The 14,135-nt window shown below is 32.9% G+C and overlaps 2 protein-coding genes across 2 annotated transcripts in view; one reads left to right on the forward strand and one right to left on the reverse strand.

Moving 5' to 3' along the window:
* Nucleotides 1–1,856: 1,856 nt before the first annotated feature.
* The window catches only part of LOC134855408 (cholinesterase 2-like), a gene marked incomplete at its 3' end in the record, with an annotated part of 66,292 nt that continues 54,013 nt past the window's right edge, over nt 1,857–14,135 (forward strand). The window contains 1 exon segment of the mRNA XM_063871919.1: nt 1,857–2,324. Within this exon segment, the coding sequence (XP_063727989.1) occupies nt 2,183–2,324 (142 nt within the window).
* LOC134855515 (UDP-glucuronosyltransferase 2B23-like) lies at nt 10,123–12,651 on the reverse strand. Its single transcript, XM_063872056.1, has 3 exons — nt 12,397–12,651; nt 11,613–11,868; nt 10,123–11,144 (listed from the first exon to the last, which is right to left on the reverse strand). The coding sequence occupies exons 1-3, from the start codon at nt 12,607–12,609 to the stop codon at nt 10,123–10,125; spliced, it is 1,491 nt and encodes a 496-aa protein (XP_063728126.1). The 5' UTR covers nt 12,610–12,651.

The following is a 14,135-nucleotide window of genomic DNA, read 5'->3' on the forward strand; positions in this document are numbered from 1 at the left end:
CTATGTAACCGCTTTCAGGCTACTTCCTAGTCAGATAGTCACGATTTTATGCTCTATGTCCTCCTTGACACATGGCAGAATTTACGATTCGAGTATACGAAAATATTTACGAAACATACGTTATGGCATGTTGACATTGCATAAATGCATAATTTAAATATTTAGAGAAAAAAAAACGCGGCGTCACCATAACGTTTCTGCTAGATGTAAGCTAGTGTTACTGGCAGAAACAAACAATAGTTCAACTGTTGATACTTACTTCCTGGGATAACTGGCATATCTTTGCTTTTTGATCAAGGAATCACAAAAAGTGCAGCAAAACAAATAGTTAAATTTGTTTTTTGGTCTCAAGTGCTGGTATATTTATCCATGCTAAGACAACAATATAAACAATGCAATCAATTTCTATATAGAATTACACATTACACATTTTAACTTTTCTGGAACGCAGAAAAGTCAGATCAGTCTCAGTGCAATCTGGAGTAACGACTATCTTGAATTGATGTTGAACTAACTTTTATGGACGACCAGATTCAAATCCAAGGCAAAGACGAAAGTTTTTTGATTGTTATATTTTCCCAGGGCGCGCGTATCGGAGCGAAATAACATAAGCTTTTCCCCTTATTTTCTACTGAAAGGTGCAACTCCAGTCTGTACGAGCTGTAATTTTAATTTTCTTTTTGTTACTTAGCATATGTTTATTTTGATTTGAAAATAAAAATTTATTTTAGAATTTGGGAAAATAAATACATGCGATTTTCACTAGGTTCATTCATTTGATCCCTCGATTACAATGGGTATAAAGTTGTCATGAGTTTTATTACATCCAAGTTCAATAATATATAGATTTGATTGCACGCCTGATTCATTTACAAACAAAATTATGCTAGCGGTTTGTTGCCCCTGAGAACTATTAAGCATGAAAAGAAATCTTCCCGACGAAAGCTGCGACATATCAACTGTAAAAACAATTGCCGAAAAAGTATTTGTAAAAAAATGTTAGAAAAAATAAATTTATTTTTTTTTTCGTTTTTATTGTCATCCAAACGCTATGTAAGTGTAAATAGTACAATTGAGAACATGAGAACAATTCAAGTGAAAAATTATTGGCCACTTTGAAATTAATTTTTGAACCCCAGTTTGAGATATAACCCAAATGTAGGAATGCCTGTACTTGATTGCAGAAAAAAGTGATCATTTTGTTAAAAAATTTAGTAATCGGAGGCAATTTGAGATGTAAATAAAATTTGCGACTTTCGAATTCCGTCGCTCTGCTGACTTTTCTGTCTGAAAAAATCAACTGAACTCCAAATTACAAGCAAATAATGTTCCGACTTTCAGAGAAAATGACAGATCATCTATACTCCTTTTCTGAAAGTCGGAACAGTAATTGCAGCAGCACAAGCTGCTCGTTATTAAATTGACTATATTTTAAACTTCAGTTGATTTTTTGTCAGACACAATATTCATCAGAGCGAATGCAAGGGTCGCAATTTTTTTAGGTCTCGAATTGGCTCCGATTATCAAAATTTTGAACCAAATATTCAAACTTTTTTTTCTGCTATCAAGTACAGGCATTCTCACAATTTGTTTATAGCTCAAACTTGGGTTCAAAAATTAACTTCAAAGTGGCAGATAAAATTTCATTTGAATTTTACACTCATGCACTAACTCGTGTGTTGCTATCTCTCAAGACAGTTCAAATCCTATTTCTACTAGATAAATTTATCCTCTGGATTCAACCCTGGCTTTAACCTGGGATTCTTGACAAATTAATTTCAACCCGGCAAAGCACCGGGTGCAATAAAACTACTATGCTAACTTTTCCCAAACTTAAGCCCCCCTTACCTATACGGCTACACGAACTGAAGTTTATAAGTTCTTTTTACGTGGGTTTTCTCATTGCAAAATATGATATCACGTTTCAGTTTTATTAATATAAACTTGCGCCCGATTTAATAAAAATGAATTTGCGGGTTTCAGCTAAATTGTACGGAATGTACGCTTAAATAGTATTAAAACTAAATTTGGGTCACTGGAAAACTTGAAGAAATATGTTTTTAATTGAACTCAATATATATTATGATTAGTTTATAACCAAATACAGAGTTCAACTTTTGACAATGTGAAGTAGCTGCAAAAAGCAGTTCAAAGTAACTTGAGCCAGATTAAACCCAAAATTATGAAAAACTTCTTTTCCTCCAAGTTTCTATTTGTCTGTTTTGTTATTTTTATCAGCTTTTTGTTTGTATCAAGCCAAGATGCAGGAACTTATAAATTTATCAAATTCATCGACAAGAATTTCGCGTTGGGGCAGATAACAGGTAAGGGTTTGTGCAAATTTTCATATTCGCAATCATGACGGCCTACATTTAGTGCAAGCGCGATGCACAATACTTGGAAAAGACTCTAGTAATCTAGCAAAATGCAAACAAACTTGTTTTCTTGCTTACTGTAAAATGATTTTTTTTTGCTGAAAAAATTATAAGCATTTTTAATTTTGTGGAATGATTAAATGATTAGTGTCGAGAACCACCAGCTTCTATACTTTTCGGAAAAAACTAATTTTCTTCAAAACAGTTTGATTCATTTCATGGAATTTATGCTAATTTTTGCTTTGACTTAAGTGACCGAAAACTTTTGAAAACTCGGTTTTCAAATTGAAAAAATGACTGAGTAACTTCCGAAGTCATTTCCGAAACTTTCGTCATATCAAAAGCTTGTAATTGTTCCGACTCCAAAGAAAATTGAGGATGTAGTGCTTCAGTAAGTTTTTCTCTTCATAAAAATTTCGGCAAAACAAAAAAGGGCAGATTTTCTTACTCAATAATAAATCAGTTTCCAGTCGTCATAACTGAAATGATTTTATCATGTAGAAATGATTTTTCTGTAAAGTGAGACACTTCTTTATGCATATTTCCATATTAGTTTGAGTAATATTCAGTTGATTTGAACTAATATGCACTAAAATGACAAAACTGTTACATAAACCACGCATAGACAAACCTGATCTGTATTTCTCCTCAGATCCAAAAGTTAATCGTTTTGTCAGTTCGAGGCTATTGATGAGTAAAAGCTTCCTTCTTAAGGGCTCAGGGCAAATCAGAATTTTTACAATTAAGCCTGACATTTAGCAGTGCAAAAAATCGAGTTGAGCTTACTATGCTCGCAAGAATAAAAAAAAATTGTTTTAGAGGGAATATTTGTGGAGACACACAGCAAATGGTGCACCCCTAGAAATTTGGAGGATGTTTGGTGTCAGGATCGTCTTTTCAATTTGGCAGATTTTCCTGCTCCATGATAAATCTTAGTTCCAGTACAGTGCTGATTTAAATTATCCGGACAAAATGAACAAAACTTGAATTTTTAAACACGTTTTGCTCAAATCGGGTTATGATTAGACAAAACATGAAGAGAACAAAAGTTGCTAAGAATTTCATCAGAATTAATTTGGTGCCATTTTTTTTTTGAAATTCTCAGCCAAAACTTTACCCCGAAATGGGATCATTTTGGCTTTTTTGAATTTATCAAAAACTACTTTGTTATTTGATGAGAAATATATATAACAAGAAACCTATTACACAGCCAAACAAAATTCTACAAGAATTAAATCTCCAAAAATTTGAGAAAAGTGTTTAAATGTTGTTTTAAGCAAAAATTTTGGGTTTTATATAGTAAAAATCACATTTCTTGACTGTCAAGCAACAATATTTTGTCTTATACAGGTTTTTAGATATCAAACCCTTGTAAAACTTTGCTGGGCTGTGTAAGATGTTTCTTGTGCTATATATATTTTGTCAATTAACAAACTAGCTACAGCATAATTTCTGATTAATTGAAAAAAGCCAAAATGACCCATTTTGGAGTAAAATTTTGGTTGAGAATTTTGGAGAAAAAAATGCTTCATAATAATCCCGATGAAACTCTAAGCAATTTTTTTTTCTTCACTTTTTGTCGAACCTTAACCCAAATTAGGAAAAAAATGTTTGAAAATTCAAGTTTTGTTCGTTTGTCCGGATAATTCAAATTAGCACTATATTCATAATTGAAAAAATTTTATCCTAGCCCTTTAGCTTTTATTTTAAAGTGAGGTACTTATTTATTTTTTTTTCTATGTTTGCATGATCCGTTGCTATGATTTGGTTGAAGAATCACTTGGTAAAAAAATCGTTCTTTGAGTTTTTCAATTATTTAAAAAACATTTTCGAATTTTTTAATGTTTATGGTTCCTAAAATGGCCTAAAAACTCCAAAAATAATGATACTCGAGAAAATTTTAATTTTCAAGGTTTATTTTGAGCACAAATGGGATAATGCAAGCCTGCTCTATCGCTCGAATTTTGACAGGAAATCAAAATTGTCAAATCAGTTTTTTCGACACTGAGGAAATGTTTGCTAATGTCGTTCGAATTACATTTTATAAGGCTTTAATATGATATATTACTCGACCCATACCAATGCTCATTTGTAGTATCTGATTTGAGTGGTAAACGAAAAAGTGAAAAACAAAAAAAAATGAAACACCCAAATATAAAGTTCCTCCCCATTTTCAGGGGTCGGAACAAGAACTAATGAATGGATTTCAAATATGTTGGTTCCAGCTTAAATTGCGAATAAAAATTTGAAGTACTTTCCCCAAATGCTTTGGCGTTTGCGTTTAGGTTTCAACAGTTTTGTTCATATAAGTTTAAGCAAAAAATATTATGCACTGATTTCCTTACAATGCCCGAAGCGGGGAGGATGCAACGGCTTATTAGGTAACTGGGCATAAGGTTTCAAAAATTGGAAATGTAAGCTTCCTGTACCGCGAAAAACTAATTCATTGAAAAACCTAGAAACTGCACTAATGGATCATTTTTCCTCAACACTGCCTGCATTTTTGCAACAATTGTGTCTTTTTTTTTGGTGTTTCAAGAGAGCTCAAAAAGTCTTCGATTGAAGTTGCAAAAAAGTCGACAAAATTTATAAAACCAGGTTTTCGGTTAATATTTTAATCTTGTCTTAAAATCTGATGCCTTGTGCTCAATAAAAAAAGTTTCTCAAACTGCTTTAGTTTTGTTGAAAGTTGATGAGCGTTTGAAAAACTCTAATTCAACTAGTTGTGCTATTTCATTTTCTACCTCCAACACAAAAAAAAACGAGTTGAAACAAATGACTAGCCAAGTAAAAGCAATATCAGACGCAAAATAATGTAAAAGTAATGATTTTGTGTATGTGGCGACACTTCAAATTGAAATAAACAAAATTTTGAAATGTTTTGCTTTTTATTGAGTTTTTTCTAGATAAAATTATCGCAAAAGACTTGATTCAAAATTAGGCTTGCGCAAGCATTTAAGGTCGACCCCAATGTTGAGTATTTTGTTAATTTATAAAATAAATAGCAGTACCAAAATAAAGACCAAAATACTTTTTTCTATTAAAAAATATCTGACTGTCATTGAAACAAGCGAGCGGATCTATGATTTTCTTAATGGGGAGGGGCGCGGTTTTTCAGGAAAATTGAAAATTTTGTCAACTGTTTTTCTAGGTTTTCTAGGTTCAAGAAATTATTTTTCCGAGGTGTTCCACTACACTACAGAGACTCTATTCTTCTAAAAAAAAATTCCAAATTTTTTATTTCCCAAATTGCGAAAACATTATGTTTCATTAACGTGCACTTCCCCTTAAAATATTATATATTTGGCGCCGAGGATAATTTTTGAAAAATTTTGCTGTCAGTCCGCTGAAAATGGTTTTGCACTTCAACTCTGTCCCTGATATTTTTTTTCGTCATATATGGAAATAAATTTTCATTACTTTTGTATCAAATCATTTTCAATTTTAATCAAACTTTGCTCTCGGGGTTACTTTTAAGCTCGCCTGTGAACAACAATGCCTGACAATCAAAAACAAAAGTACTGTAGCAGCAAAAATGGCAAATAATGCTGAAATTATTATCCAATTCCAAGCGTTGAACACTTTTCGACTGTTGATTTTGTACGGCAAACGATACCTCACCGAAACTCGTCTTTTTGCTGCGACTTTCTCGATGAATTTATTGATTAGTTCTGGTTTCTCGTATACTGAAAACTCATCGTAAATTGTTTCCAGATGTTTTTGATAGAAGTCGTAATTTTCCATTATTGTTTCAATAGCTTTATCGACGTTTTCAAAATCGAATTTCTGGGCAGTGACCCCCAGATATAAATTTTCCATGAAAATTGAGTGCATAGGTTGATCGAAAAACCGTGGAACGAAAATTCCAGGCACTTTTTGTTTCATCATGTCAACCGATGAACCTAGTCCAGCATGGGTCACAAAAATTTTGACTTTTTCATAACCCAAAAGAGTGTATTGAGGCAAAAAATCGCTAAGGTAGATTTTTGGGTCACTTCGAGAAAAAATTGACATCTCTTCTGCGGTTTTTTGAAGGCCCAGACTCAAATACCAGATAACTCTGTACTTGTTTTGGGAACGAACTTTTTCGTAGAATGACTTCAGTTCCTTGCCAGATATGATTGCATGAGTTCCAAGCGATACATAAACAATAGGTAAATCATTTGAATCGATCCATTTTTTCAAGTTAGGGTCAAATTCGCCCGCATATTTTTCGTCTCTGAACCCCCCGATGTAAACATAATCTGCACTAGAATGGGGTTTGGGGTAGAACGAAGGAACGGTAGGAATGAACATAGGAAAACGACTGGCGTATTCGTTCAAAGTGAAATGACCTTGAAAATCCAACGGTGGTAATTTATTTTCAAATCTTTTGGTATCAAGCCAATCCCAACAATTTCGATAACTGACTTTCATAACTAGACTATCAAAAACACTGTATGGTATTTTGTCTTGGATATGTTCTAAGCCGCCTGGCACACCTGGCATTTGAACGATTGCTGGAAGATTAAACTTTTCTGCAACAACCAAAGAAGACCAAAAAACTTGGTTGGTTATTAGAAGATCAAAATCGTTTCTCCTCTTTTTCATTATATCTGTGAATAGCATGTAGGTTTGGTTGAATAATTCCAGAACACTTGGACAAAATTTCATCATAAAATCTAATTTGTCATCATACCAATATTCATCGGGCAAAACATGCTTTTTGATCACATCTAGCTTTAGGTTTTTGTGATACGGTTCCAGTTTTTTAGTACATAAGTTAGTAGTCGTAACTAAAGTGCAATTATGTTGGGTACAAATTGTCTCGAAAAGCGACGACATTGTAATAAACTGACCGCCATTACAGGGTAAATGGAACAGAATGTTTAAGGCCGCACAAGGTAGAAAAAACGTCAACAACAAAATCAACGATGGTGCTAAAATCTTCATTTACAAAGTTTCTTATAATCAACCAAAGAAATTATAAATTCGTTGCCGGTAAACTTCAATAAATAATGAAATTATAAGCCTTTAAGTTTAAGCATAAGAGTTTGGCCAATAATGCTCCGAAATCCTTTTTGCTTATCTTTTTGTTTCTCACAACGGTCAACAAAGTAAACCGGATAACTTTTTGAAGTTAAAATGTTGAATCATAATTGTTTAAGTGTGATCCTCAAAATTTTGGCTTGGTAACTACTATATAAGCTTTGTTGGCAAGAGATTTGGTATTAAAGTATGAATAACCTGCATATTTGACCTAAAGAATGAAAACTATTGAAGTCTGACTTTTTGGGCTTATACGCCGTCTGAAATACCAAAGCTACAGATAGTTTGTTTGTTCAGCTTACGTCTTTCTCAACGTTGAGATAACAAACTAAGACAACCTTTCAGATCGAATATTTGAAGATAAATTGAAAAAAGATGATAAAACGATTTAATTCGTTAGAATACTTCAACAAGAGAATTTGAAAGAATGAATGTTAAGGATACAAAACGAAGAGGTTTGTATAATAAGTTATAACAGGTTTATAAAGTGACTTTTTCACTTGAGGGGTTTGAAATCAAACTCAGACAATTTTATTGCAAGCAGTTGACTAGTCTCTTCAGGAAAAAGTTTTGATAAATTAAATTATCAAAAAAAAAGAAATAGCAAAACTAAAATCAAATCAAACAGCTCGTGTTTTAGTGGAAGTTTCAGCAAAATCATTAAAAAATTTAACGTAATTTTACATCAACCCAATTCTAATAGATATTGTAGATTTCCATAGTTATACCGAAGCAAGCCTGAAGCACTTTAGTTTCTTTAACAAAAGAAACATATTGTCTGCAGAAAGGAAATAAATTTTCCTAATTAGCAACAATTGTTTCCGGATGTTTTTTGTATGCTTACGCTTGGGTTTAATAATTGTTATTTCGAGTTCGTTAACAATAAATCAATGCGTGTTCAAATTAGAGAAAAAATCCAGTTAAATTTTCGGTTGAACTCGCACTGACAAAAATGGATTAGGATCGATTTTAGTATGAAAAAAGTACGTTGAATAAATTTAGATCGATTTTAGTATAAAAAAGTACGTTGATTAAATTTAGATCGATTTTAGTTGGAAACAAGTACGAAGATTAAACAAAAAAAGATGAAGATTGTTTTGGATCGATTTGAAATCGATTTAAAATGATCTCAAATCCCAGCTAAAAGAAATTGATCCCAATCGATTTTAAATAATTTAAATGCGTTTTTTTTTCAGTCTGAATTTATTTTTATTTTCAAGGAGATTAAAACGAATTTAGTTCGATTTAAATCAATTTTTTTATTCGAGATTTATCAGTTTCGAATTTTTATTGCATTTATTCATTGCCTATAATTTTTCATTTTACATCCATAGCGTATTGTAGCATAAAACAGACCAAATAAACAGACCAAAAAATCGATAAATTTCTATGATATTCTTGCATATTTTGAGTTTAAAAACTGATCTATATTGACCCTTTTCTTGATTCGTTTTATAAGTTTTGACCAAAATCTGATTTATCTTCATAATTTTCTATGATTTAATGGCATATTAATGAGATCAAACTTTAGTTTGTTCTGGCCCTTTTCTTTTTGTTACATAGGATTTACAATAATATTCTATAATTTCATTGCCTATCTTCGAGTTTAAAATCTGATTTATGTGGTTGATTTTATTGAATTTTTTAACATCTGGCACGAGTGTTTATATTTAAAAAATCGAGATTAAAAAATTCCAACTATTTTTTTGAAGGGTATGTTTTTTTCGCCTTGCATTTTAGTGAGTCGGAAAATCCATCTAAATTGATTTAAATCAATTTTTTAGACACTTAAATCGATCGGAAACCATTTTTGTCAGTGCGGGTAAGCGGAACTTTGCTGTACGAAATAGCTGAAATATTTTCAGGTGTCAAGAAATTTTTGATTTGAAGCTTGAAAAATATTCTCTATCCGCTCTGGCGTTACAATCTAATGACTATCGTGTACGACACCAAGCTCGATTGCTTTGGTTTTTCGCTGGGCTTCACTGGATTACCTTGATTCTGGTTCGTGTCTGGGTTAACCACTTGTCAATATGGAATCTGCTACAAATTCTTACTAGCAATTGAAACTTTGAAACAATATGTACAGAAAATAACAAAATTTAGAAAATTCAAATTCGAATATTGCTATTTTTGTCATCAATTAAACCAATAAACTTAAAAAGAGCTGGAAAAAACTCTAAGAAAGAAAAGAAATGTTTGCTCTTGCATCTTCTTCAAATCTTAATTTATGGCAAGCTGCTGGTTTTCTAACAAATTGATTGATGGTTAAAAAAAACGCAAAAACACTGCAATTAAACGCAAAAATCTTACAGCAATTAAAGAAACCCAAAGCACAAAATTATTGTCCGGAGCAGAAGACTTAGAAGACGTGATGCAAAAATTGGTAATGCGCGAAAAATGTAACAATCGACAACTCGTAACAAGCGAAAATTTTTTCAGGAATAGATAAAATACTATTCCTCTCGTGCCGAAAGTAAACGAAGCGAAGCAAGCATTTGCTCCTTGTCAGCTACGAATTTTTGCTCATTCCAAACTTTTCGCCGCCCGTTACAATTTTTTTTGAGATTTTAATTTCAAAAAAAAAATGAGATCGGATGTTTTTAAATAGACAAAAATGTCGTTATTAATGAAAAAATAAAAAACAAATCCAATAAATTACTTTTAAGACTCAAGATTTTTGTTTTTCTCCCGTATCATACTTTTTTAAATCTGCCAATTAATCTGCTTTTGTCTCCTTGCTTTCTCTCCCTTTTCTGAAGCAGCATTTCCTTGCGCACCAGTACATCGTTAGAATAAACAAAATTAGCAAAGCTACTGCCAAAATCTGTATCGCGTTCCAGGCCATGTAAAGTCTCGGACTGCTTACTTGATACTCGAGCTCCAATTTAACTGTGGTCTTTTTGCGAGCAGCTATCTTTTGAATGAAGTTATCAATCATTTCTGGATCTTCATACTTTGCAAACTCGTCGCTAATTTTTTCCAGGTTCTTGTAGTAAAAATCATAGTTGTCAAACACTTTTTGAATTGCGTTGTCGACATGTTCGAAATCGAAACTTGACGCCGATACTCCGAGTGATAAGTTTTCCATGATAATTGTGTTCATAGGCTGGTCGAAAAATTGAGGAACGAAAACCCCTGGAATTTTTTGCTTCATAAGTTCAATAGCTGACCCTAGTCCTATATGGGTGACAAAAACTTTGACCTTTGGATGACACAAAAGAGCGTATTGGGGTAAGTAGTCACTGAGTAAAATTTTGTTGTCCTTTTGTGGGAAAATTCCCAATTCCTTAGCAATGTTTTGAAGACCCAAACCAAGCGACCAAATAAGTCTATATCGGTTTTGCTTATGCATTTTTTCGTAAAAATCTTTAAAAACTTTTTTGTCCATTGTTACGAATGTTCCGAGGGAGAGGTAAACGATATCAGCATCGTCAGAATCGATCCAAGTTTTCAAGTCGTTGTCAATTTTTGGAAGATCCTCTTCGTCTCTGAACCCCCCAGTGAAAACAAACTCGGCGCTCGGGTGGGGCTCTCCGTATAGTGAAGGAGTGGTGGGTAAGAACAAAGGAAACCGATCCGTAAATTCGGTCATACTAAATTGACCTTGAAATTTCATCGGGGGTAAATTGTACTCATTTCGTTTGTCCTCAATCCATTTCCAGCATTTTTGGTGAAAGAGACTGAAGATAATACTTTCACCAACGCCTACCGGAATTTTATCCTGCAAATGCTCCAAACCTGAAATTGAAAACAATATTATTTATAGCTTTTAATATTTTCGAAAAAAATCTTAAATGTTTTAGGATATCGAGTGACCTTTTAAATTGCTTTTTATGCTTCTTTCGATCAAAAAAGCAACCCGGCGTCACTGTCTACTGACATATATTAAGTAGCTAAGAGTTTGCAACATGAGTTGTTAATTAAAAAAAGCAATCTGTCATTTTAATACAACGTTTCAGGCAGAATTAATTAACAAGAGCAATATACCATCACTTATTACAAACTTTGAGCGCAAAAATGATACTTTAGACAAGCTTGGGTATAAATTGTATTCATAAGTTAACTCATTCTGTTCTCTCTGCTTAATTGCAACTCTCTATAATTCTAAAGATTTGAACGACAAGTTTGACTTAAAAAGCTCGTTTTTTTTTCAAAATTTTAATCCGTTTGATAAGAAATTTGTTATCAAAAAAGGATGTTTCGAACCTGAAGGTAACCCTGGAGTAGATACAATTGTAGGTATATTGTATTTTTCAGCCAAAACCATAGTAGCCCAGAAGATTTGATCCGTTATAAAGACATCGAATTCGGTCGCCCATTCCTTCATGATTTTGTCAAATGCGTCATGGGTTTTCTCGAATGTATCAACGACAGAGGGGCAAAATGTGAGTAGAAATTTGAACCCGCCCTCGAAAGAATACTCATTCGGTAAAACATGTGCTTTTATGGATCGGAATTTGATCTGTTATTACCAACAGATTACAATCGCGGATTCCTAACGACGAGGTTTGTCCTCTTGTGGCTAAGTTATCTAATCAAACCGGCTCCCCGTCAAACGGCTGACCAAATGGGTTTTGTGGCATTTTTTGTTTCAGGGCAATTTAGATCTACAGCATTTTTAAATCTTTTTTTTTGGTTTTACAGCAATTTTTGGAAAATTTTGACCAAAATCATTTGCCTTTAAAATTATCGGAAACAGCTTTTGTTTACTTGCAAATTCGAGGTTTTTTTTATAGAAAAAAAGGTGTTAATTTATTTGAGATTTTCATTTGAATTTGAATTGTTTTTTTTTTTCAAAACCCAACTATCCTTGTTGGACTAAGGTTTATAACCTAAATTCAACTTGAAGAAAAACTTGAAAATGTTTTTGTTCTGCGTTTGCCGGAGATTTCAACAAGATGCCCTATTTGATTTAGCTTTCAGAATGGAGTTAAAACTGACCCTACTTTTTACAAGATTTAATTGCACTATTGTAATCGGAGAGGCTGACGTTTTTTTGGTAAGACTTCAGCTTTCGTTCACACATTTGTGCTACCTCAATGACCGTACAATTGTGACGTGAACAGATTGGACCCAAAAGAGACGCCATGGTCACAAAGTTGCCTCCATGGCAGGGTAAATTGAAAAGAACATTTAGAGAAAAACAGGGCGTAGAAACGAATACAAAAACGAGAAGTATATTTAAAATGAAAGAAATCTGCATGATGAAAATATAAAGTAACTTCTTAATTTTACGATTGAATCTCTAATTGTTCCGACTTTCGATACGAAAGTAACGGAATATTTGTGCTCGGGGTGGGTTTTTTTTTTCTTCAGACAAACTTCGACTTTTTAACTAGCCATTTTTGACGGAATTTTTTTATATCATTCAAAAGGTATTGTTGTCCTGAGCTTAAATTTGAAAAGATATTTCACCTGTGATCATTTTTCGTGAAAAATATGGGGGTTTAAAGATTGCCATTTTGACCAATTTGGGACAATTAACGCGCGATATAATTCGCGCTATTAACGCGTAAGCGGAGATTTAATCCGTCTTATAAATCGTTCCAAATTGGTTGAACGAAGCTTATTTGCTATAATTGATTTGTTACAAGGAACCAAATCTCTCTTTTTGTACTTTATATGGCGTGTGGGGGGATGATTTTCATAAAAAATTTCAAATTAAAAAAAAAATTTGCGTTTTATTTTATTTCATTTAATTTTTTTTATGTTATTACTGCTGCTTCATAAACCTTAAAGGCAGTCGGAACATTCAGGGCTTCGCCCTGATACGAACAGTCTTGTTTGCTTTCTGTTGTTGTTCCGACTTTCGATACAAAAGTAAGGGAATATTTGTGCTCGGGATGGAATTTTGTTTTCTTCAGACAAATTTCGACTTTTTAACTAGCCATTTTCGACTGAATTTTTAAAAACCATTCAAAAGGTATTGTTCTCCTGAGCTTAAATTTGAAAAGATATTTCACCTGTGATCGTTTTTTGTAAAGTTATGGGGGTTTAAAGATTGCCATTTTGGCCAATTTGGGACAATTAACGCGCGATATATTTCGCGCTATTAACGCGCAAGCGGAGACTTAATCCGTCTTATAAATCGTTCGAAATTGGTTGAACGAAGCTTATTTGCTATAATTGATTTGTTACAAGGAACCAAATCTCTCTTTTTGTACTTTATATGGCGTGTGGGTGGATGATTTTCATAAAAAATTTCAAATTAAAAAAAAAATTTGCGTTTTATTTTATTTCATTTAATTTTTTTTATGTTATTACTGCTGCTTCATAAACCTTAAAGGCAGTCGGAACATTCAGGGCTTCGCCCTGATACGAACAGTCTTGTTTGCTTTCTGTTGTTGTTCCGACTTTCGATACAAAAGTAAGGGAATATTTGTGCTCGGGATGGGTTTTTGTTTTCTTCAGACAAATTTCGACTTTTTAACTAGCCATTTTCGACTGAATTTTTTAAAACCATTCAAAAGGTATTGTTCTCTTGAGCTTAAATTTGAAAAGATATTTCACCTGTGATCGTTTTTTGTAAAGTTATGGGGGTTTAAATATTGCCATTTTGGCCAATTTGGGACAATTAACGCGCGATATATTTCGCGCTATTAACGCGCAAGCGGAGACTTAATCCGTCGTAGAAATTGTTCCAAATTGCTAGAAAGAAGCTTATTTGCCATATTTGATTTGTTACAAGAAGCGAAATTTATCCTTTTGTACTTAATATGGCGTGTGGGG

Source organism: Symsagittifera roscoffensis, chromosome 10 (assembly GCF_963678635.1).
Source record: "Symsagittifera roscoffensis chromosome 10, txSymRosc1.1, whole genome shotgun sequence".
NCBI classification, from domain to species: Eukaryota; Metazoa; Xenacoelomorpha; order Acoela; family Convolutidae; genus Symsagittifera; species Symsagittifera roscoffensis.